We start from the raw sequence: 23,112 nt of genomic DNA, 5'->3' as shown, positions 1-23,112 counted from the left end.
CACACATCTATCCTTACATATCTCATGGGATGAGGCCAACTTCCCTTCCCAGGACAAACTATTTCTACTTCATTCTGCCAAATTCATCTGTTCCCAAGACAACTTCTGTTACTGCCTAACACAGGCATTTCAGAAGGGTCAATGTTCCACTCATCCTCCCACACCCACACCCCTGCTTGCTGGAGTGCTCAGAATGTTCTCTGGGTGATGCTCTGACCACTAAAGGGATAGGATGAGAAGGAATGGATTGAAGCTCGAGGAGGGGAGATTTAGGCTGGAGATGGGGAATAAATTCTTGAGAGTGAGGGTGGGGAGAGACTGGCACAGGTTGCCCAGGGAGGCTGTGGCTGCCTGCTCCCTGGAGGTGTTCAAAGCCAGGCTGGAGGAGGCCTTGAGCAACCTGGGCTGGTGGGAGGAGTCCTGGCCCATGGCAGGGTGGGTTGGAACTGGGTGATCTTCAAGGTCCCTTCCAACCTGAGCCATTCTGTGGCTCTATGATTTTTCTTCCCCTCCTGGCAAAACTTGTTGAGACATCCAGAGGCACAGCAACCTCCTGGAGGTGAGCAGGACCACACCACACTGAGAAGTCTTTACCTCCTCTCCCTCAGCTCTGGCTAAATCCACCCAACCCCATGCAAGAGCCTCTCCAGCACCCCTGTTTTATTTGCAGGCTTCCTGGCAACGAGCTGACCAGCTCTGAGTGCCATCACCATTAAGACCACCAGAGATGGGCTACTGGAGCAGCAGCCACCCTGGGCTCTGCTTGCTTTGGGTGCCCAGTGCAGGCTGAATGATCCCAGCAGAGGGCAAGCACATGCTTGGGTCACAGAGCCTGGAAGGCATGTGGGGCAAAGTGATTTCTGTGCAGGCATGGCTTGCCAGTGCTGTGGCATAAACATCTGCATGTGGCTGTACACAGCTCTATTTTTAGAGTTGCCTGGCCAGGGTGCTTACTGCAGGGTTACTCCATTGACAAACAGGATGAGCTCTTCCCTGAGCTGTGAGAGTTCTGTCCTCCCCCTTAGTGTAAACATTATCTGCCTGCAAAATCCCTTAATGTGCTGCAGATGGGACAGACAATAAAAGGCCTAGACAGAAAGAGAGGGAGAGGAGAGAGGAGAGGGAGAGGAGAGAGAGAGGGAGAGGAGATAGGAGAGGGAAAGGAGAGAGAGAGGGAGAGGAGAGAGAGAGGGAGAAGAGAGAGAGAGGGAGAGAGGAGAAGGAGAGGGAGAGGGAGAGGGAGGGGAGAGGAAGGGGAGAGGGAGAGAGGAGAGGGGGAGGGGAAAGGAGTGGTTTGGAGAGGAGAGGATGAAAAGGGAAGGGAAGGGAAGGGAAGGGAAGGGAAGGGAAGGGAAGGGAAGGGAAGGGAAGGGAAGGGAAGGGAAGGGAAGGGAAGGGAAGGGAAGGGAAGGGAAGGGAAGGGAAGGGAAGGGAAGGGAAGGGAAGGGAAGGAAAGGGGGGGAGGGGAGGAGAGGTTTGGAGAGGTTCGGAGAGGAGAGAGAGAGGTTCGGAGAGGTTCGGAGAGGTTGGGAGAGGGAGAGGGAGAGGGAGAGGGAGAGGGAGAGGGAGAGGGAGGGGAGAGGGAGAGGAGAGGAGAGGAGAGGAGAGGAGAGGAGAGGAGAGGAGAGGAGAGGAGAGGAGAGGAGAGGAGAGGAGAGGAGAGGAGAGGAGAGGAGAGGAGAGGAGAGGAGAGGAGAGGAGAGGAGAGGAGAGGAGAGGAGAGGAGAGGAGAGGAGAGGAGAGGAGAGGAGAGGAGAGGAGAGGAGAGGAGAGGAGAGGAGAGGAGAGGAGAGGAGAGGGAGAGGGAGAGGAGAGGAGCCTGCCATCTCCTTGCTTCCCCCAGAGGGAACACAATAATGAATTTATTAGCATGCAGGGCTCACCACCAGATGTTTATAGGCACTCCCAAGCTTTTGACTGGGCGGTTTACAAGTGTGTTTAAGTCATTAAAGCTGAAGCTGCCTGTCCAGCTATTACAGGCTCATTAGGAATAGGAAACAAAGGTTACATTTTATACAACAGGCCATCAATCAAAAGTGCTCCATCTTTCACACTGACTTTGCCTTCTCTTTCTTTCTTTCTTTCTTTCTTTCCCTTGCTCTGTGGTTTGGTTTGGTTTTGTTTTGTTTTGATCTCCACATTTTCAAGACATCCTAAGGGGACATCTCTGTGAGGCCATGGCTGAGCAGCTGTTTGCAGTTAGCTGGCAGGACCAGCAGCACCAACAAGGTACAGCAGGAGGAATAAGCACTGGATTCAAAGAGACACAAAGACCTTGGAGGTGTCAAACTCTGCCAGAGCTTTCACTCAGTGCCAGCCCAGGGCCTTCACCTTTCTTCCTCCCCAAGTCATCAGCCCAAGTTCATCTTGAAAGCCTTGGGAAACCCTCCATAGAATCATTAAGGTTGGAAAAGACCTCCAAGATCATCAAGTCCAACCACCAACCTAACACCACCTTGGCCATCAAATCATGTCTGAAAGAGCTATGTCCACACATTTTTGAACCCCTCCAGGGATGGGGACTCCACCACCTCCCTGGGCAGCCTGTGCCAATCCCTGACCACTCTTGTAGCAAAGACATTCTCCCTAATGTCCAACCTAAACCTCCCCTGGTGCAACTTGAGGCCATTTCCTCTCATCCTGTCCCTTTTTACTAGGGAGAAGAGACAAAACCCCACTTAATTCCAACCTCCTCTCAGGGAGCTGTAGAGAGCAATGAGGTCTCCCTTCAGCCTCCTCTTCTCCACACTAAACACCCCCAGTTCTCTCAGCTCCTCCTCCCCAACCCTGTTCTGCAGACCCTTCCCCAGCTTGGTTGCCCTTCTCTGGACCTGCTCCAGCACTTCAATGTCCTTCTTGGAGTGAGGGGCCCAAAACTGAACCCAGGACTCAAGCTGTGGCCTCACCAATGCTGAGTATAGGGAGATGATCACTGCCCTGCACCTGCAGGCCACACCATTGCTGATCCAGGCCAGGCTGCTGGTGGCCTTCTTGGCCACCTGGGTGCACCCTGGCTCATGTTCACTCAGCTGCCAAACAGCACCCCCAGGTCTTTCTCTGCTGGGCAGCTGCTAGCCACTCTGCCCCAAGCCTGTAGCATTCATGGGATTTTGGACCAAGTGCAGGAGCCAACATCCTCTGTTTACATGTGAAGCACTGTACTTGTAAATATAATGCACAGGACTGCAGAATGGTGGGGGTCAGAAGGGGCCTCTGAAGATCATTCAGCCCAACCTCCCTGCTGAAGCAGAGTCCCCTAGAGCAGGTTGCACAGGAACACAAAGTCTAGGTGGGTTTTGAATGTCTCCAGAGAAGGAGACCCCACAAACACTCTGGGAAGCCTTCTTGAAACTTTACAACTGACCTTCATAATGGGGAAAATCTCCACTGCCATCATGGGGCCAAGGATTTTCCCTCCCAAGCTGAACAAAGCCTCTAAGTAAAGGAAAGCAAAGCACCCAATCTGCATTCCCTGACTGCAGCCCACTGGGGCTCAGCACAGGCTCTCCAGCAAGCTCAGAGTGGGGGTTTGACCACTGTCACACAGATGCCCCCAGACATCCAGCTATGACACTGAGTCACAGGCTCACAGGATGTCAGGGGTTGGAAGGGACCCAAAGAGATCATCCAGTCCCAGCCCTGCCAGAGCAGGAGCATAGAATCCAGCACAGGTCACACAGGAACACATCCAGATGGGGCTGGAAAGGCTCCAGAGAAGGAGACTTCACAACCTCTCTGGGCAGCCTGCTCCAGGGCTCTGTGTCCCTTACAGTGAAGAAGTTCCTCCTTGTGTTGAGGTAGAACTTCCTGTGCTGCAGCTTACATCCATTGCCCCTTGTCCTATACCAGGGTGCAGCTGAGCAGAGCCTGTCCCCTCCCTCCTGACCCCCAGCCCTCAGATACGTATAAACATTTCTTAAATCCTCTCTAAATCTTCTCTTCAGACTAAACAGCCCCAGGTCCCTCAGCCTCTCCTCACCAGGCAGTGCTTCAGTCCCCTAATCATCCTCGTTGCCCTCTGCTGGATCCTCTCCAGCAGATCCCTAGTTTCATAGTTTCATAGTTTCATTCAGGGTTGGAAGGGACCACAAGGATCATCTAGTTCCAACCCCCCTGCCATGGGCAGGGACACCCCACACTAGATCAGCCTGGCCACAGCCTCATCCAGCCTGGGCTTAAACACCTCCAGGGACAGGGCCCCAACCACCTCCCTGCACAACCCATTCCAGGGCTTCACCACTCTCATGGGGAAGAACTTCCTCCTCACCTCCAGCCTGACTCTCCCCACCTCCAGCTTCATTCCATTCCCCCTAGTCCTGTCACTACCTGAGATCCTGAGCAGTCCCTCCCCAGCCTTCCTGTAGCCCCCTTCAGATACTGGAAGGCCACAATGAGGTCACCTGGGAGCCTTCTCTTCTCCAGACTGAACAGCCCCAACTCCTTCAGTCTGTCCTCACAGGAGAGGTGCTCCAGCCCTCTGCTCATCCTCCTGGCCCTGCTCTGGACACCTTCCAGCACCTCCAGATCCCTCTTGCAATAGAGGCTCCAGAACTGGAGGCAGTACTCCAGGTGGGGTCTCACCAGGGCTGAGCAGAGGGGGAGAATCACCTCCCTTGCCCTGCTGGCCACACTTCTCCTGCTGCAACCCAGGATCTGATTGGCTTTGCGGGCCCTGTCCCTCTTGAAGTGGGGAGCCCAGAGCTGAACGCAGTACTCAAGATGAGGTCTCACCAGGGCAGAGTACAGGGGGAGGAGAACCTCCCTGGATCTGCTGGACACACTCCTCTCAATGCACCCCAGGATCCACTTGTCCCAGTCATCCCCTTGTGTTCCTGCCTTAACACTGCAGAGCATCCAGCATGGGATCAAGTAACTCAGTGGCTCTCTCCAGAGTGGCTAGAGAGCAGCCAGGCAGAAAGGGACCTGGGGGTACTGGTTGATAGTAAGATGAACATGAGCCAGAAGTGTGCCCAGGGGGCCAAGAAGGTCAATGGCATCTGGCCTGCATCAGGAACAGTGTGGCCAGAAGGAGCAGGGAGGTCATTCTGCCCTGTGCTCAGCACTGGTTAGGCCACACCTTGAGTCCTGTGTCCAGTTCTGGGCTCCTCAGCTTAGGAAAGATGTTGAGGTGCTGGAAGGTGTCCAGAGAAGGGCAACAAAGCTGGGGAGGGGTCTGGAGCACAGCCCTGTGAGGAGAGGCTGAGATAGCTGGGGTTGCTTAGCCTGGAGAAGAGGAGGCTCAGGGGAGACCTTCTTGCTCTCTCCAACTCCCTGAAGGGAGGTTGTAGCCAGGTGGGGGTTGGTCTCTTCTCCCAGGCAAGCAGCACCAGAACAAGAGGACACAGTCTCAAGCTGTGCCAGGGGAGGTTTAGGCTGGATGTGAGGAAGAAGTTCTTCCCAGCAAGAGAGATTGCCCATTGGAATGTGCTGCCCAGGGAGGTGGTGGAGTCCCCATCCCTGGAGGTGTCTAGGAAGAGCCTGCATGAGGCACTTGGTGCCATGGTTTAGTTGATCAGATGGTGTTGGGTGATAGGTTGGACTGGATGATCTCAAAGGTCTCTTCCAACCTGGTTGATTCTATTCTATTCTATTCTATTCTATTCTATTCTATTCTATTCTATTCTATTCTATTCTATTCTATTCTATTCTATTCTATTCTATCCTATCCCATCCCATCCCATCCCATCCCATCCCACCCTATCCTATCCTATCCTATCCTATCCTATCCTATCCTATCCTATCCTATCCTATCCTATCCTATCCTATCCTAATTCCCACCACCCCCAGCTCTTTCTGCCTCTTCTGGGGTAACCACCTTGGGCAGGAGGGAGATAAAGCCACACTGAATGCAGAGGTTCATGTTGTAAACCATTTCCAGATTGGAAAGGCTGGCAGAATTTCAACTGGGCATGGTAACCTAACATTTGGAATTTGTGGAGAGGAGATGGGAGGGGGGGAAGAGGGTGGGGGAAGGAATGGTTTCTGGTCCCTTTGATTCTGTGCTGTGTCCATGTGATGTGATATGATGGGAAGGGGGGGGAGGGGAAAGAAGATTAATTGAAAAATACCCTTTCAAAGTATCCTTCTCAAAAAATGCTGGAAGTGAGTATTTCCACACCATCAGCAACTTTTCCTGGGCTCCTCTCCAACCTCAGATTTCACCAGAGTCCCAGTTTGCATCCAACACCAACCAAAGAGGATCCTGTCACTGGGGGAGCAGCTTGGCCTCTCTGCTCCAAAGCAAAGCACAGAGAGCCAGCAGGGCGGCGTGGGCAAGTGAGGAAGCACCAGCAAGTCTCCCTTGGCCCCCATGATGGCACAGAATGTGTCCTCCCAGGCCAGGCAGTGCTTCAAAGCCGTGCTGGACAAAACCCTCATGCTCTCAGCAGCCTGATAGAGTTCAGCTGCCAGGAACACGATGCCCCAGAGCTGCTGCTGCTTTGGAGTTAATATTTAGCCAGCCTGTGGCAAAGGCAGCAGCAAACAGCCTCCAGCAGAGCAGCACAAGGAGGACAAGTCCTCTCTTCATGTTACACCTCCACCTACCACAGCAAATACAGAGGGCTGCAATGGTCACAGCTCTCCTGAGACCCCAGCTGGAACACTGCATCCAGTCTGGGGCCCTCAGCAAAAGTAGGACATGGAACAGATGGACTGGGTCTAGAGGAGGGCAAGAAGATGAGAACCTTCCCTATGGGTTCAGGCTGAGAGAGCTGGGGCTGTTCAGTCTGGAGAAGAGAAGGCTCCAGGGAGACCTTAGAGCAGCCTGAAGGGGGCTACAAAAAATCTGGGGAGGGACTTTTGAGAGGGGCTGGGAGTGACAGGAAAAGGGACAATGGCTTTGAGCTGGGAGAAGGGACATTGAGACTGGAGATTAAGAAGAAATTCTTGAGAGTGAGGGTGGGGAGACTCTGGCACAGGTTGCCCAGGGAGGCTGTGGCTGCCTCCTCCCTGGAGGTGTTCCAGGCCGGGCTGGATGAGGCCTAGAGCAACCTGGGCTGGTGGGAGGTGTCCCTGCCCATGGCAGGGGGATTGGAGCAAGGTGATCTTTCAGGTCCCTTCCTGATAGAATAGAATAGAATAGAATAGAATAGAATAGAATAGAATAGAATAGAATAGAATAGAATAGCATAGCATAGCATAGCATAGCATAGCATAGCATAGCATAGCATAGAATAGAATAGAATAGAATAGAATAGAATAGAATAGAATAGAATAGAATAGAATAGAATAGAATAGAATAGAATAGAATAGAATAGAATAGAATCAACCAGGTTGGAAGAGACCTGGAAGAGATCATCAAGTCCAACCCATCACCCAACACCATCTGATCAACTCAACCATGGCACCAAGCACCCCATCCAGTCTCCTCCTAAACACCTCCAGGGATGGGGACTTCACCACCTCCCTGGGCAGCACATTCCAATGGCCAATCTCTCTTGCTGGGAAGAACTTCTTCCTCACATCCAGCCTGAACCTCCCCAGGCACAGCTTGACATGAATCTACTGCTAGACAGGCAGGTGGTTGGGGAGATCATTACAAGTGATCAAAACAGCCTAGGGTGAGAGAAAAAGAGCAAAAGGATTAAACCACCCAGCCTCGGGGCTCACTGATGGTGTCATGGGGAAGGCTTTCAGAGGGAAATAGAAGCACACTAAAGAAAGCATGAAGGTGTGACACCAAGCTCATGGAGAATGAAACACCCATCTCTGCCCTCCACTCAGGACCATGGGGATCACCTACATTTCTTTAACCCACACTGTGAAATGCAGCTCTTGGATGAGAGAAAGCCCATCTTAGTATCATAGTATAGTATCATAGTGTCAGTCAGGGCTGGAAGGGACCACAAGGATCATCTAGTTCCAACCCCCCTGCCATGGCCAGGGACACCCCACACTAGATCAGCCTGGCCACAGCCTCATCCAGCCTGGCCTTAAACACCTCCAGGGACAGGGCCCCAACCACCTCCCTGGACAACCCATTCCAGGGCTTCACCACTCTCATGGGGAAGAACTTCCTCCTCACCTCCAGCCTCAATCTCCCCACCTCCAGCTTCATTCCATTCCCCCTAGTCCTATCACTACCTGAGATCCTGAGCAGTCCCTCCCCAGCCTTCCTGTAGCCCCCTTCAGATACTGGAAGGCCACAATGAGGTCACCTGGGAGCCTTCTCTTCTCCAGACTGAACAGCCCCAACTCCTTCAGTCTGTCCTCACAGGAGAGGTGCTCCAGCCCTCTGCTCATCCTCCTGGCCCTGCTCTGGACACCTTCCAGCACCTCCAGATCCCTCTTGCAATAGAGGCTCCAGAACTGGAGGCAGTACTCCAGGTGGGGTCTCCCCAGGGCTGAGCAGAGGGGGAGGATCACCTCCCTTGCCCTGCTGGCCACACTTCTCCTGATGCAGCCCAGGATCTGGTTGGCTTTCTGGGCTGCAAGTGCACACTGAGAGCTCCTGGTGAGCTTCTCCTCCCCCAGCACCCCCAAGTCTCTCTCCTCAGGGCTGCTTTCCAGCCAGTCACTGCCCAGCCTGGATTTGTGCCTGGGATTGCCTCCAGCCAGCTGCAGGACCCTGCCCTTGCTCTTGTTGAACCTCCTGAGGTTGGCTTGTGCCCACCTCTCCAGCCTGTCCAGGTCCCTCTGGATGGATCCCTTCCCTCCAGCTGTCTGCTGCACCACACAGCTTGGTGTCATCAGCAAACCTGCTGAGGGTGCACTCAGTGCCACTGTCCATGGCACCCACAGAGATGTTGAACAAGCCTGGTCCCAGGACTGATCCCTGAGGGACTCTGCTTGTCCCTGGCCTCCACTGGGACATGGACCCATGGACAGCCACTCTTTGGGTGCAGCCATCAAGCCAGTTCCTTATCCATCTAGTGGTCACCCATCACACCCATGTGTCACCAGCCTGGAGCCCAGGATGTGGTGTGGGACAGTGTCAAAGGCTTTGCTCAGGGCCAGGCAAACGACATCAGCTGCTCTCCCCTCAGCTATTGATGTTGTCACCTGCTCAGAGAAGGCCACCAGGTTGGTCAGGCAGGATTTGCCCTTGGTGAAGCCATGCTGACTAAGCCATGCTGCCATCTTATCCTTCTACAAATTCTGTATTTCTCTTTCAGCCATGGTCTGGAGAACTTACAAAGCCCTTCCACCTCCCCACCCCCCCTTTAATCAATATCTAAATATATGTGTTGCAGCTCTTGTACCTAACCTGTCAATAATCTTTGATATGAAGCTGGCATTTCATATTTCAGCTCTCACTTCATTAGGGATATTTTAATTATCCCAGAGCAAGGGAAGGGAATTTATGGACATCTGTGCTTCGTTTAACAGAGCCCAAATTTGCCTCTTAAACTTCAAAGCTGTAAAGCTGATTTTATCCAGGTCCAGTTGTCTGATCTCTTGAGGAGAGCTCCACAGAGCAGCATGACTTGGGCCGAGCCTCCAGCCTGCAGCCCCACCTCCAGCAGGCACCGCTCGTCCCCGACTCACAGCCTCTGACAGCCTGCTCTTGGAATGGAATGGAATGGCATGGAATGGCATGGAATGGCATAGAATAGAATAGAATAGAATAGAATAGAATAGAATAGAATAGAATAGAATAGAATAGAATAGAATAGAATAGAATAGAATAGAATAGAATAGAATAGAATAGAATAGAATAGAATAGAATAGAATAGAATAGAATCAACCAGGTTGGAAGAGACCTTCAAGATCATCGTGTCCAACCTATCATCCAACACCACCTAATCAACTAAACCATGGCACCAAGCACCCCATCAAGTCTCCTCCTGAACACCTCCAGGGATGGGGACTCCACCACCTCCCTGGGCAGCACATTCCAATGGGCAATCACTCTCTCTGTGTAGAACTTCCTCCTAACATCCAGCCCAAACCTCCCCTGGCGCAGCCTGAGACTGTGTCCTCTTGTTCTGGTGCTGCTTGCCTGGGAGAAGAGACCAACCCCCACCTGGCTACAACCTCCCTTCAGAGAGTTGGAGAGAGCAAGAAGGTCTCCCCTGAGCCTCCTCTTCTCCAGGCTAAGCAACCCCAGCTCCCTCAGCCTCTCCTCACAGGGCTGTGCTCCAGACCCCTCCCCAGCCTCGTTGCCCTTCTCTGGACACCTTCCAGCAACTCAACCTCCTTCCTAAACTGAGGGTCCCAGAACTGGACACAGGACTCCAGGTGTGGCCTAACCAGTGCAGTGTACAGGGGCAGAATGACCTCCCTGCTCCTGCTGGCCACACTCTTCCTGATGCAGGCCAGGATGCCATTGGCCTTCTTGGCCCCCTGGGCACATTGCTGGCTCATGTTCAGCCTACCATCGACCAGCACCCCCAGGTCCCTCTCTGCCTGGCTGCTCTCAGCCACTCTGACCCCAGCCTGTAGCACTGCCTGGGGTTGTTGTAGCCAATGTGCAGAACCTGGCACTTGGATGTGTTCAATCTCCTGCCCTTGGACTCTGCCCATCTGTCCAGCCTGTCCAGGTCCCTCTGCAGAGCCTCTCTGCCCTCCAGCAGATCAACTCCTGCCCCCAGCTTGGTGTCATCTGCAAATTTACTGATGATGGACTCTATGCCCTCATCCAGATCATCAATAAAGATGTTAGAGAGCATGGGGCCCAGCACTGATCCCTGGGGCACACCACAAGTGACTGGCCAGCAGCTTAGAGCTCCTGTGAGCCAAGCACATGATGCTGCTGAGCACCACAGAGCCAGGAGCAGGATGACAGTGGTTAGTGGGCTGGGGAGAAGGCACACAAGCCAATGGCATGGGCAGCTTCCCAAGTCACAGCTGGTCCTTTGCTTTTGCCTCCCAATGGGTGACCAGGGCACTGCCTTATTAATGACATAGCCTCAAAGAGCTGGGAATCATAATCACAGACCACTAGGGGCTGGAAGGGACCTCAAAAGATCATCTAGTCCAACCCCTGGCCACACAAGCACAGGCCAAAAGGACATCGCTGCCTGTCCTTCACAGAATGCCCTCAAAGGATCACTCAGAGTAGGTAACACATGAATGTGCCCAGGCAGGTTCTGAATGTCTCCAGTGAAGGAGACTCTCTGTGCAGCCTGTTCCCAGTGTTTTGGCACCCTCACAGTGAGAAAGCTTTTCCTTATGTTCACACAGAATCAACCAGGTTGGAACCTTCTATGCTCCAGCCCGCACCCATTGTCTCTTGTCCTGTCGCTGGGTATCTCTGAGAAGACCCTGGGGCTCTGCCCTACTGACACTCACTCTTTACATGTTTATAAACAGGAATGAGGTCACCTCTCACTCTCCTCTCCAAGCTAAAGAGCCCCAAGCTCCCTCAACCTTTCCTCATAAGGGAGATGTTTCACTCCCTTAATCATCTTTGTGTCTCTGCACTGGACCCTTTCAAGCAGTTCCCCGAGGTCCTTCTTGAACTGAGGGGCCCAGAGCTGGACACACTATTCCAGATGCAGCCTCACTAGGGCAGACAGGAGGGCAGCAATAACCTCTCTCAACCTATTAACCACTCCCCATGATACTTTATTTGGGATGGTAAGAAGAAAACCCCAAAGTTCAGGTGGGTGCAAGCTATTTATTAGGAACTGGCTGCTTGCAGTTCTTGCATATCTAAGTGGAAAGCTTTCTCAGCCTGAATGCAGCAGGTTGGAAATTGGCTCAGAAGTGCCCTGGCCACACAAGCACAAGCCAAAAAGACATCACTGCCTGTCCCTCTCAGAATGCCCTCACCCCTGTCCAGTGAGGCAGTTCCAGGCTGGCCTGTCCATTGTGCTCTGCTGAGCTCAGGAGACAATCCCTTCCTCCCCTTTCCAGGCTTCAGACACATTGTGTCACAGCTCATGGAATGCTTCCTGGCTTCTTTCAGTGCAGCCAAAGGCACAGCTCAGGCTGGCAAGTGATGCAGCTTTAGGCTCCTGAGCACCTAAATCACTTAGAATCATAGAATCAACCAGGTTGGAAAAGACCTCAGACATCATCAAGCCCAACCTATTGCCTAATACCTAACACCTCCTGACAACTAAACCATGGCTCCAAGTGCCACATCCAATCCCCTCTTAAACACCTCCAGGGATGGGGACTCCACCACCTCCCTGGGCAGCACATCCCAATGGCCAATCTCTCTTGCTGGGAAGAACTTTCTCCTCACCCCCAGCCTAAACCTCCCCTGGCACAGCTTGAGACTGTGTCCTCTTGTTCTGGTGCTGGGTGCCTGGGAGAAGAGACCAACCCCCACCTGGCTACAACCTCCCTTCAGGGAGTTGTGGAGGGCAATAAGGTCACCCCTGAGCCTCCTCTTCTGCAGGCTAAGCAACCCCAGCTCCCTCAGCCTCTCCTCACAGGGCTGTGCTCCAGACCCCTCCCCAGCCTTGTTGCCCTTCTCTGGACACCTTCAAGTCTCTCAATGTCCTTCTTAAACTGAGGGGCCCAGAACTGGACACAGGACTCAAGGTGTGACCTAACCAGTGCTGAGCACAGGGGCAGAATGACCTCCCTGCCCCTGCTGGCCACACTGTTCCTGATGCAGGCCATCAACTTCTGCAGAATGAGCCTGGGGTGTCTGTGCAAAATGAGCATGGGTCTCCTAAACCTGGATCAGAAAGACCCTTACCCACTTTGTGCTGTCCTCTAGAGAGCAGAGAAGCTCATCTCTAAGCTCACAGGCATGGGCAGCAGAGGGAAGGAGAGCAAAAGGTGGCTCTGGGACCTACAGCAGGTTTTCAGCCTGTCTCAAACTCCCACCCATGGGTGGCCCTCAATATATCCCTGCAAAACCAACGTGGGAAAGCAGTGGCATTGCTTCTGCCTGGTGCCACTGAGGCCACCCAGAATGACTCTGGGCATAGCCAGCCTCTGAGCACTGGTGGTGCCTGCAGCGAGTGGACCCAGAGGGCAGCTCCCTGCAGCTTCTTCAAGACCTACAACCCTCAGCAGGGCAAACCCTGCAGGAGCACTGTCCCCATCACCTGCTAGGAACCGGAGCTGGTTCCTCACTCGCAGCTCTCCGTCCCCAGAGCCTCTGCTGCAGTCATCTTCATCGTCACAGTCTCCGCTCTCCTCCTCCTCCTCCGGGGTTTTGCCTGAAGCTTTTCGGTGGGGCAAAGCCATCCCTTTGAGCAACTGAAAGACAGGAGGGGCCACAGTCATTCACCAGCTCACCTCCACCCTCCCTGCAGCTTCCTCCTCTGCTCACAAGGGGATCAGGTGAAGAGGCCTCACTTGGGGCAGCACAGGGGGACAGGAGCCCATCATGCTCCTCATAGAATCACTCAGGTTGGAAGGGACTTCCAAAAGTCATCTAGTGCAGCCCCCTGCAGTCAGCAGGGACATCCTCAAACAGATCAGGTTGCCCACAGCCCTGTCAAGTCTCTCCTTGAGTATCTCAAGGGATGTGGCCTCAGCTACCTCCATGGGCAACCTGTTCCAGTGTTCCACCACCCTCACTGTAAAGAACTTCTTCCTAACATCCAGTTTAAGTCTACTCTTCTCTAATTTCAAACCATTGTTCCTTGTCCTATCCCTGCAGGCCTTTGCAAACAGTCTCTCGGCAGCCTTATTGTAGCCCCCTTCAGGTACTGGCAGGCTGCTATTAGATCTCCTCAGAGCCTTCTCTTCTCCAGGCTGAAGACCCCCAGCTCCCTCAGCCTGTCCTTGTAGCAGAGGTGCTCCAGCCCCCTGATCATTCTTGTGGCCTTCCTCTTGGACCATGCCAAAGCACTGGCAAGCTCAGGTCCATTCATGGACAAAACCAAACACAAAACCTCAGTGGAAGAAACAAGAGTAGGAAAACCCACAGTGAGTAACTCTGCCCTTCAGCTTCTGCCCAGCAAGCGCTGCATGAGCTACAGAATGTCTGCCAGCATGGCCAGCCCCCAAATGCCACCAAAGTTTGGAGGCAGCTACAAAACACATATCCAAACTCAGGCCAGATGGGGGAAAGCCTGCAGCAAGAGGGAACTCTGTTCAGGGATTCTCACTGCTTTCTCCCATCTGAGAAGTAAAACACCTGAAAGGAAATGGCAGATCTCTCAGGTCACAGGATCACAGGATGCAGGCAGGGGTTTGGAAGGGGCCTGTGGAGGTTGTCAAGCCCCAGCATGTCTAAAGCAGATTGCCCAATACAATGTCCAGGCAGGTTTTGAAAGTCTCCAGAGGAGGAGACTCCACAACCTCTCTGGGCAGCCTGCTCCAGGGCTCTGTGACCCTCACAGCAAAGAAGCTTCTCCTTAAATTCAAGTGAAACCACCTGGATTCCAACTTGTGGCCATTGCCCCTTGTCCTATCACTGGGTACCACTGACAAGAGCCCAGCCCCATCCTCTTGACCTCCAGCCTTTAGCTATTGATCAGACCCCCTCTCAGGCTGCTCTTGCTCAGGCTAAACTGACCCAGGTCTTTCATCCTCTCCTCCTCACTAAGGTGCTCCATGCCCCTCAGCATCTTTGTAGACTCCATCAGACTCTCTCCAGCAGTTCCCTGTCCCTCTCAAACTGGGGAGCCCAGAACTGGACACAGTGCTCCAGGCATGGCCTCAGCAGAGCAAAGCAGAGGGGAAGGAGAAGCTCCTTTGACCTTCTGGCCACACTCTTCTGAATGTCCCCCAGAATACAAGTGGCATTCTGGGCCTCAAGGGCACATTGCTGGCTCCTGGTGAACTTACTTGCCCAGCAGCACCCCCAGGTCCTTCTCCTCAGAGAGGCCCATACAGCACTCCACAAAAATACCCCCAATATCTCATTCCTTGCTCTTGAAGCACAGAGGATGCTAGTCAAAGTTTGGGACAGCCAAGCAACATGACAAAAGGATCTTTTAAACAGAGTCTCAGACTATGTTTGGTTGGAAGACACCTCCAAGATCATCCAGCCCAAGCCTCAACCCAGCACTGGAAGGTCACCACTGCACCATGTCCCTAAGCACCACATCCACACACTGCTTGAACACCCCCAGGGACGGTGACTCCACCTCTGCCCTGGGCAGACCATTCCAATGCTTGGGACCCATTTCAGTGAAGAAATATTTCCTAACATCCAGCCTGAACTGAACCATTCCCTCTGGTCCTGTCACTTGTCATCCAGAAGAAGCTGGGTCCCTCCTCCTTCCAACCTCCTTTCAGGTAGTTGTAGAGAGCAATGAGGTCTCCCTTCAGCCTCCTCCTCTCCAGACAGAATCACCCCAGCTCCCTCAGATGATCCTTGTGCTCCATGTGCTCCAGACCCTTCACTGAGTAAAGCTGGGTCCTGATCAGTGGTGACAGGTTGCAGCTCCCCAGGATGGGGACTCAAACAGCTGTCCTGACCAGGGGGGCTCAGGATTGCCTTCCAAACACGGGTGGGAGCTGCCTCAAACTGACCCTTCACAGCCCAGGGAGGGATTAGACACATTCCCAGCTATGGGCTTCCTCTTCCTGCTGACTTCTCTGCTGTTGCTGCTGCTCAAAGCCATCAGCTATTTCATCACAGCCCCAGATGCCCTTTGGAGAAGTCAGAAGCTTAATATAGCTTGAAAATTCCTATTCCTACATGGCTGGGAAAAGCCTTCTTGAAGTTGGACTTGTTAAATTATGGCATTGAACATGTTCAAGTGCTGGGTGCTGCACTTGGGCCACAATAACCCTGTGCAGTGCTGCAGGCTGGGGTCAGATGGGCTGAGAGCAGCCAGGCAGAAAGGGACCTGGGGGTAATGCTTGAGAGCAGCTGAACATGAGCCTGCAGTGTGCCCAGGGGGCCAAGAAGGCCAATGGCATCCTGGCCTGCATCAGGAACAGTGTGGCCAGCAGGAGCAGGGAGGTCATTGTGCCCTGTGCTCAGCACTGGTTAGGCCACACCTTGAGTCCTGTGTCCAGTTCTGGGCTCCTCAGTTTAAGAAGGACATTGAGACACTTGAAGGTGTCCAGAGAAGGGCAACAAAGCTGGGGAGGGGTCTGGAGCACAGCCCTGTGAGGAGAGGCTGAGGGAGCTGGGGTTGCTTAGCCTGGAGAAGAGGAGGCTCAGGGGAGACCTTCTTGCTCTCCCCAGCTCCCTGAAGGGAGGTTGTAGCCAGGTGGGGGTTGGTCTCTTCTCCCAGGCAAGCAGCACCAGAACAAGAGGACACAATCTGAAGCTGTGCCAGGGGAGGATTAGGCTGGAGGTGAGGAGAAAGTTCTTCCCAGCAAGAGAGATTGGCCATTGGGGTGTGCTGCCCAGGGAGGTGGTGGAGTCCCCATTCCTGGAGGTGTTCAAGAGGGGACTGGATGTGGCACTTGGAGCCATGGTTTAGTTGTCAGGAGGTGTTAGGTATTAGGTAATAGGTTGGACTTGATGATCTTTGAGGTCTTTGCCAGCCTTATTGATTCTCTGATTCTAAGTTAATCTGAGCACTAACTAACTAACTAACTAAAAAGTCATACAAAGAATAAATAAATCAACAGGAAAGAAGGGGTAAGTAAGGGAGAAGATACTGCAAAATGGGAGCTTTGGGCATCCTTGAGGGGTTGGGTCAGGTCCATCTCCTGCTTTCCAAGGCATTTTTTAATATCTGGAATCTAGGTTGCCTTGTTAAACTCTTAAGCCAGCCCTTGGAAAAGAGTCTCTCAAGTATGTAGCTTGCTGAAGTTTACCCAGGCTGGGAGGAATGCTCTGGGCATCTGGTTTGCTCTGTCCACACCGATGTCCACATACCTCTGTGTTTGTGTGAGAGGAGCAGAAGGTAATGAAAACCAAACAGCTCCAAGCCAGATCCCTCCAGCTTCCCCCCTTCAACACCCCCCTTCAGCAAAGCTCTCCTTGGCACCAGGCTGCCCAGTGAGAGAGCCCTGCTGGGTCCTGCTGCTGTGGTACAGAACCAAACACTGCTCAGCTCCCTAAACACCAGGGAGTGTGCTGCCACAGCCTGCAACAGCCTTTGGCTCAGGCTCTTTAAAGTGCCTTTTTTCCAGGAAGTTTATTTACTTTAGAGGTTTACAAACCAAGCAACAGGACAAGAGGCAATGGTTAGAAACTAGAGCAGAGTAGATTGGACTTTAGGAAGATGCTCCTTATTATGAGGGTGGGGAGACACTGACACAGGTTGCCCAGGGAGGTTGTGGCTGCCTCCTCCTTGGAGGTGTTCAAGGCCAGGCTGCATGAGGCCTTGAGCAGCCTGGGCTGATGAGAGGTGTCCCTGCCCATGGCAGGGGGGTTGGAACTGGATGATCTTCAAGGTCCCTATCGACTCAAGCCATTCTATGATTCAGCCAAGATCTTCTAGGATCATCTCAAAGGTCTTTTCCAGATCCAGCCATTCTGTGATATGATTCTATGGTATGATAAAAAGAGGCAAATGCAGAGCTCTCCATCCTGGTAGGAAGACAAACATGAGCAGAGGGCTGGAGCTGCTCTGCTGTGAGGACAGACTGAGGGAGTTGGGGTTATGCAGTCTGGAGAAGAGAAGGCTCTGAGGAGACCTAATTGTGGCCTTCCAGGATCTGCAGGAGGCTCCAAGAAAGCTGGGGAGGGACTTTTGAGGGTGTCAGGGAGTGATAGGACTGGGGGGGATGAAGCAAAACTAGAAATGGGTAGATTGACATTGGATGTTAGGAAGAAATTGTTCCCCAGGAGGGTGGTGAGAGACTGGCACAGGTTGCCCAGGGAGGTGGTGGAAGCCTCCTGCCTGGAGGTGTTTGCAGCCAGGCTGGCTGTGGCTGTGAGCAACCTGCTGTAGTGTGAGGTGTCCCTGGCCATGGCAGGGGGGTTGGAACTGGCTGAGCCTTGAGGTCCCTTCTAACCCTAACAATTCTATGATTCTAATCCTCATATAAAAGCCAGACATGCCAACTGCCCAAGCCTTTGCTCCACCACTTTCATTTCCCTCTTCCAAATGGAGCTCACCCTCACTGGAGATGTTTAAGAGAAGCCTGGATGAGGCACTTGGTGCCATGGTTTAGTTGATCAGATGGTGTTGGGTGATAGGTTGGACTTGATGATCTCTAAGGTCTTTTCCAACCTGGTCTATTCTATTCTATTCTATTCTATTCTATTCTATTCTATTCTATTCTATTCTATTCTATTCTATTCTATTCTATTCTATTCTATTCTATTCTATTCTATTCTATTCCATTCCATTCCATTCCATTCCATTCCATTCCATTCCATTCCATTCCATTCCATTCCATTCCCCAACCTATGCTCTTGCAGGATGCTCACTCCTCTACATCCAAAGCACAGAGCAAGGCAGTCTGGTGGGACTCCACCATGCAGCTCAGCAGCACAGCTTTCATTACTTGCCCAAAAGAGCAGAGAGCTTGCTGGCAGGGAGAGCTAAGCTTTGGGATATTTTCAGACTGAACAAGCTCAGCAGGAGGGCGAGAGGAAAGCAGGATTTGTCAGCTGTGTGTTTTCAAACACTGAAATTACTGAGCATTTCTTGTCTTAACTGCTTCTCTCTTGGCAAGCCATACATTAGCAGCTAAATCTCTCCACCCCTGCAGCCACAGGAAACCAGGGACTTTCTGAGAACCTGGGAAGCTTTGGATGGAGTGAAGGTGGTGTCCCTGTGCTGTGCTGCTCCTTCCTTCTCCAGAACAGAAGCTGCATCCCCAGCCACAGGCTCCCCAGCTGCTGGGAGCCACGGGAGGGTCCCATGAGTCAAATTCCACAGCTGGATCTGGGAGAAATGAAGCTGCCACCATTAGCAGGAGAACTCCATTGGTGCATCCAGGTCTAGGAATGCTGTCATGGAATCACAGAATTGGTTGGGTTGGAAGAGACCTTAAAGGTTAGCTAGTTCCAATCCTCCCACCATGGGCAGGGACACCTCCCACCAGAGCAGGTTGCTGAAGGCCCTGTCCAGCCTGGCTTTCACAGTACCATAGTATCAGTCAGGGTTGGAAGGGACCACAAGGATCATCTAGTTCCAACCCCCCTGCCATGGCCAGGGACACCCCACACTAGATCAGCCTGGCCACAGCCTCATCCAGCCCAGTCTTAAACACCTCCAGGGACAGGGCCCCAACCACCTCCCTGGATGGACAACCCATTCCAGGGCTTCACCACTCTCATGGGGAAGAACTTCCTCCTCACCTCCAGCCTGAATCTCCCCACCTCCAGCTTCATTCCATTCCCCCTAGTCCTATCACTGCCTGAGATCCTGAGCAGTCCCTCCCCAGCCTTCCTGTAGCCCCCTTCAGATACTGGAAGGCCACAATGAGGTCACCTCAGAGCCTTCTCTTCTCCAGACTGAACAGCCCCAACTCCTTCAGTCTGTCCTCACAGGAGAGGTGCTCCAGCCCTCTGCTCATCCTCCTGGCCCTTCTCTGGACACCTTCCAGCACCTCCAGATCCCTCTTGCAATAGGGGCTCCAGAACTGGAGGCAGTACTCCAGGTGGGGTCTCAGCAGAGCTGAGCAGAGGGGGAGAATCACCTCCCTTGCCCTGCTGGCCACACTTCTCCTGCTGCAGCCCAGGCTCTGGTTGGCTTTCTGGGCTGCAAGTGCACACTGAGAGCTCCTGGTGAGCTTCTCCTCTACCAGCACCCCCAAGTCTCTCTCCTCAGCACTGTATCCTGCTTTGAATACACCCAGGGTGTCAGATGCTTTGGCTTTGGTTGGAGAGGCAGCCACAGTCCTTCTCATTGACCATTACTGGGGTTGTTCAATCTGGACCACAGGAGGCTGAGGGGACACCTTCTGGCTCTCTACACTTCCCTGAAAGGAGGGTGGAAGCAGGTGGGGGTTGCTCTCTTCTCCCCAGTAACAAGAGATAGAACAAGAGGCCTCAAATTACACCAGGGGAGGTTTAGGTTGGTCACAGGGAGAAACTTCTTCACTAAAAGGGTTCTCAAAGCCTGGCACAGGCTGCACGGGGGGGTGTTTGATTCCCATTCCTGGAGGCATTTAGAAGAGGCAGAGAGGTGGTGCTGAGAGCCATGATTTAGCAGCAGCCTTGGTAGGGTTAGAGAACAGTCAGGGAAGATGATCTTCAAGGTCTTTTCCAACCAAAACCATTCTGTGATACCACAACCTCCCTGATGGTCTGCACACTTGATGCAATTATATTTGGTGGGCTGAACACTGATTGCCCATCCTGAAATAGTAAGCAGAGCTGACTGTACCCTGACATTACAGTTTATTCATGTCCTGTGGTTTCAAGGCCATGGTGAGAGGCAGGCAGGAAAACACACAGCCCAGTGATGACTAAAGTAGCAGGGAAGAGTGAGACACCCTTCACTCCATCCCAACTCATCCAGCTGCAAGGGTTTCCAGCCCTCTCTGCTCTTCTTTGCTAAACCATCCTGGTAAATATGCAGCTTCATGTGCCTGAGGGAAACTAGAGAACTAACTCTGGGAGTCAGAGAATCAGAGAATCAACCAGGTTGGAAAAGACCTCAGAGATCATCAAGTCCAACCTATTACCTCATACCTAACACCTCCTGACAACTAAACCATGGCTCCAAATGCCACATCCAAGCCTTTCTTGAACACCTCCAGGGATGGGGACTCCCACACCTCCCTGGGCAGCACATCCCAATGGCCAGTTCCTCTTTCTGGGAAGAACTTTCTCCTCACCTCCAGCCTAAACTTCCCCTGGCACAGCTTGAGACTGTGTTCTCTTGTTCTAGTGCTGGTTGCCTGGGAGCCAGCTCCCTCAGCCTCTCCTCACAGGGCTGTGCTCCAGACCCCTCCCCAGCATTGTTGCCCTACTCTGGACACCTTCCAGCATCTCAACATCTTTCCTAAACTGAGGAGCCCAGCACTGGACACAGGACTCCAGGTGTGGCCTAACCAGTGCTGAGCACAGGGCACAAGGACTTCCCTGCTCCTGCTGGCCACACTGTTCCTGATGCAGGCCAGGATGCCATTGGCCTTTGTGGCTACCTGGGCACACTGCTGGCCCCTGTTCAGCTGCTGTCAACCAGTACCCCCAGGTCCCTCTCTGCCTGGCTGCTCTCAGCCACTCTGACCCCAGCCTGTAGCACTGCATGGGGTTGTTGTGGCCAAAGTGCAGCACCTGGCACTTGGACTTGTTGAATGCCATCCTGTTGGACTCTGCCCATCTGCCCAGCCTGGCAAGGTCCCTCTGCAGAGCTCTCCTACCCTCTAGCAGATCAACTCTTGCTCCCAACTTGTTGTCATCTGCAAACTGACTGATGACTGACTCATTCCCCTATCCATGCACACACACACAGCTCCAAGATCTCTTCTTCCATCTGCACAACCACCAGAGAGCCACAGAATCATTTAGGCTGGAAAAGAATGATGTGGGCTACAGCCTTTGCTCCATTGGCTCAGGTAGATAACAGGGCTGGTGAGGAGCAGCTGAAATGACTGGAGTTGTTTAGTCTGGAGAAAAGGAGGCTGAAAGGAGACCTTCTCACTCTCTAGAACTCCCTGAAAGGAGGCTGGAGCGGGGTGGGGGTTGGTCTCTTCTCCCCAGTAACCAGGGATAGGATGAGAGGAAGTGGCCTCAAGTTGCAGCAGGGAAGGTTTAATTTGGATCCTCAAAGCCTGGCAGAGGCTGCCCAGGGAGGTGGTTGAATCCCCACCCTTGGAGGTGCTTCAAAGAGGCAGAGATGTGGTGCTGAGGGCTGTGGTTTAGCACCAGACTTCACCAGACTTCAGAGGAGACTTAACTGTGGCCTTCCAGTATCTGAAGGGGGCTCCAAGAAAGCTGGGGAGGGACTTTTGAGGGTGTCAGGGAGTGATAGGACTGAGGGGGATGGAGTAGAAATAGAAGTGGGGAGATTGAGATTGGATGTGAGGAAGAAGTTGTTGCCCATGAGGGTGGTGAGAGCCTGTCACAGGTTGCCCAGGGAGGTGGTGGAAGCCTCCTGCCTGGAGGTGTTTGCAGCCAGGCTGGATGTGGCTGTGAGCAACCTGCTGTAGTGTGAGGTGTCCCTGGCCATGGCAGGGGGGTTGGAACTGGCTGATCCTTGAGGTCCTTTCCAACTCTGACAATTCTCTGATTCCATAGCTTGAACAACAAGGCAGAGGGGAAGAATAGAATAGAATAGAATAGAATAGAATAGAATAGAATAGAATAGAATAGACCAGACCAGGTTGGAAGAGACCTTCAAGATCATTCAGTCAAATCTACCACCCAACACCATCTAATCAGCTAAACCATAACACCAAGCATCCTATCAAGTCTCCTCCTGAACACCTCCAGTGATGGTGACTCCACCACCTCCCCAGGCAGCCCATTCCAATGGGCAATCACTCTCTCTGTGTAGAACTTTCTCCTCACCTCCAGCCTAAACCTCCCCTGCCGCAGCCTGAGACTGTGTCCTCTTGTTCTGGTGCTGGTTGCCTGGGAGAAGAGACCAACATCTGCCTGTCTACAACCTCCCTTCAGGTAGTTGTAGAGAGCAAGAAGGTCACCCCTGAGTCTCCTCTTCTCCAGGCTAAGCGACCCCAGCTCCCTCACCACTGTTCATAACCATACAGCGACCAGACAAAACCAGATGCAGCAGCACCATGGGGTAATGACCCAGCTGGATTTGGATGGGCCACCCTGTGTGGAAGTCTTTCTAACTCCTCATTCTTTATAACCACTTTCCTCAGAGCTCCCCACCTGCCCACCCAGCCACCTGGCCTTGTTTTTCCAGTTTGAAGATAAACAGTGAGGGCTGCAATGTGCCTTTGCTCATTAATCTCCTTTCCCCCCCCACCTCTGACAAGAAATCAGCACTGTGATTCTTGGCCTGGAGTTTTAAGAGCTGCTTTCTCCTCTTTGGAAGCTACCCCCACCATACTGCAAATCTCACTTTGAGCACTGCCCAAGCTTGTGCCCACAAATGAATATGAGCCAGCAGTGTGCCCAGGGGGGCAAGAAGGCCAGTGGCATCCTGGCCTGTATCAGGAACAGTGTGGCCAGCAGGAGCAGGGAAGTCATTCTGCCCTGTGCTCAGCACTGCTTAGGCCACACCTTGAGTCCTGTGTCCAGTTCTGGGCTCCTCAGTTTAGGAAGGACATTGAGACACTTGAAGGTGTCCAGAGAAGGGCAATGAGGCTGGGGAGGGGTCTGGAGCACAGCCCTGTGAGGAGAGGCTGAGGGAGCTGGGGTTGCTTAGCCTGCAGAAGAGGAGGCTCAGGGGAGACCTTCTTGCTCTCTCCAGCTACCTGAAGGGAGGTTGTAGCCAGGAGGGGGTTGGCCTCTTCTCCCAGGCAAGCAGC

The 23,112-nt window shown here is 53.0% G+C and overlaps 1 protein-coding gene across 1 annotated transcript in view; it reads right to left on the bottom strand.

Moving 5' to 3' along the window:
- Nucleotides 1-23,112, bottom strand: part of GPC3 (glypican 3) — a gene marked incomplete at its 5' end in the record, with an annotated part of 152,964 nt that overhangs the window by 49,294 nt on the left and 80,558 nt on the right. Inside the window, one exon of the mRNA XM_068169569.1 lies at nt 12,954-13,107. Within this exon, the coding sequence (XP_068025670.1) occupies nt 12,954-13,107 (154 nt within the window). The remainder of the gene's footprint in view (nt 1-12,953; nt 13,108-23,112) is intronic.

The sequence above is a fragment of the Melanerpes formicivorus genome, unplaced genomic scaffold, assembly GCF_026170545.1.
Source record: "Melanerpes formicivorus ecotype bairdi unplaced genomic scaffold, bMelFor1.0.p_v2 SCAF_197, whole genome shotgun sequence".
Classification (NCBI taxonomy): Eukaryota; Metazoa; Chordata; class Aves; order Piciformes; family Picidae; genus Melanerpes; species Melanerpes formicivorus.
The sequence above is the reverse complement of the archived record's forward strand: the minus strand, read 5'-3'. Positions and strand labels throughout refer to the sequence as shown.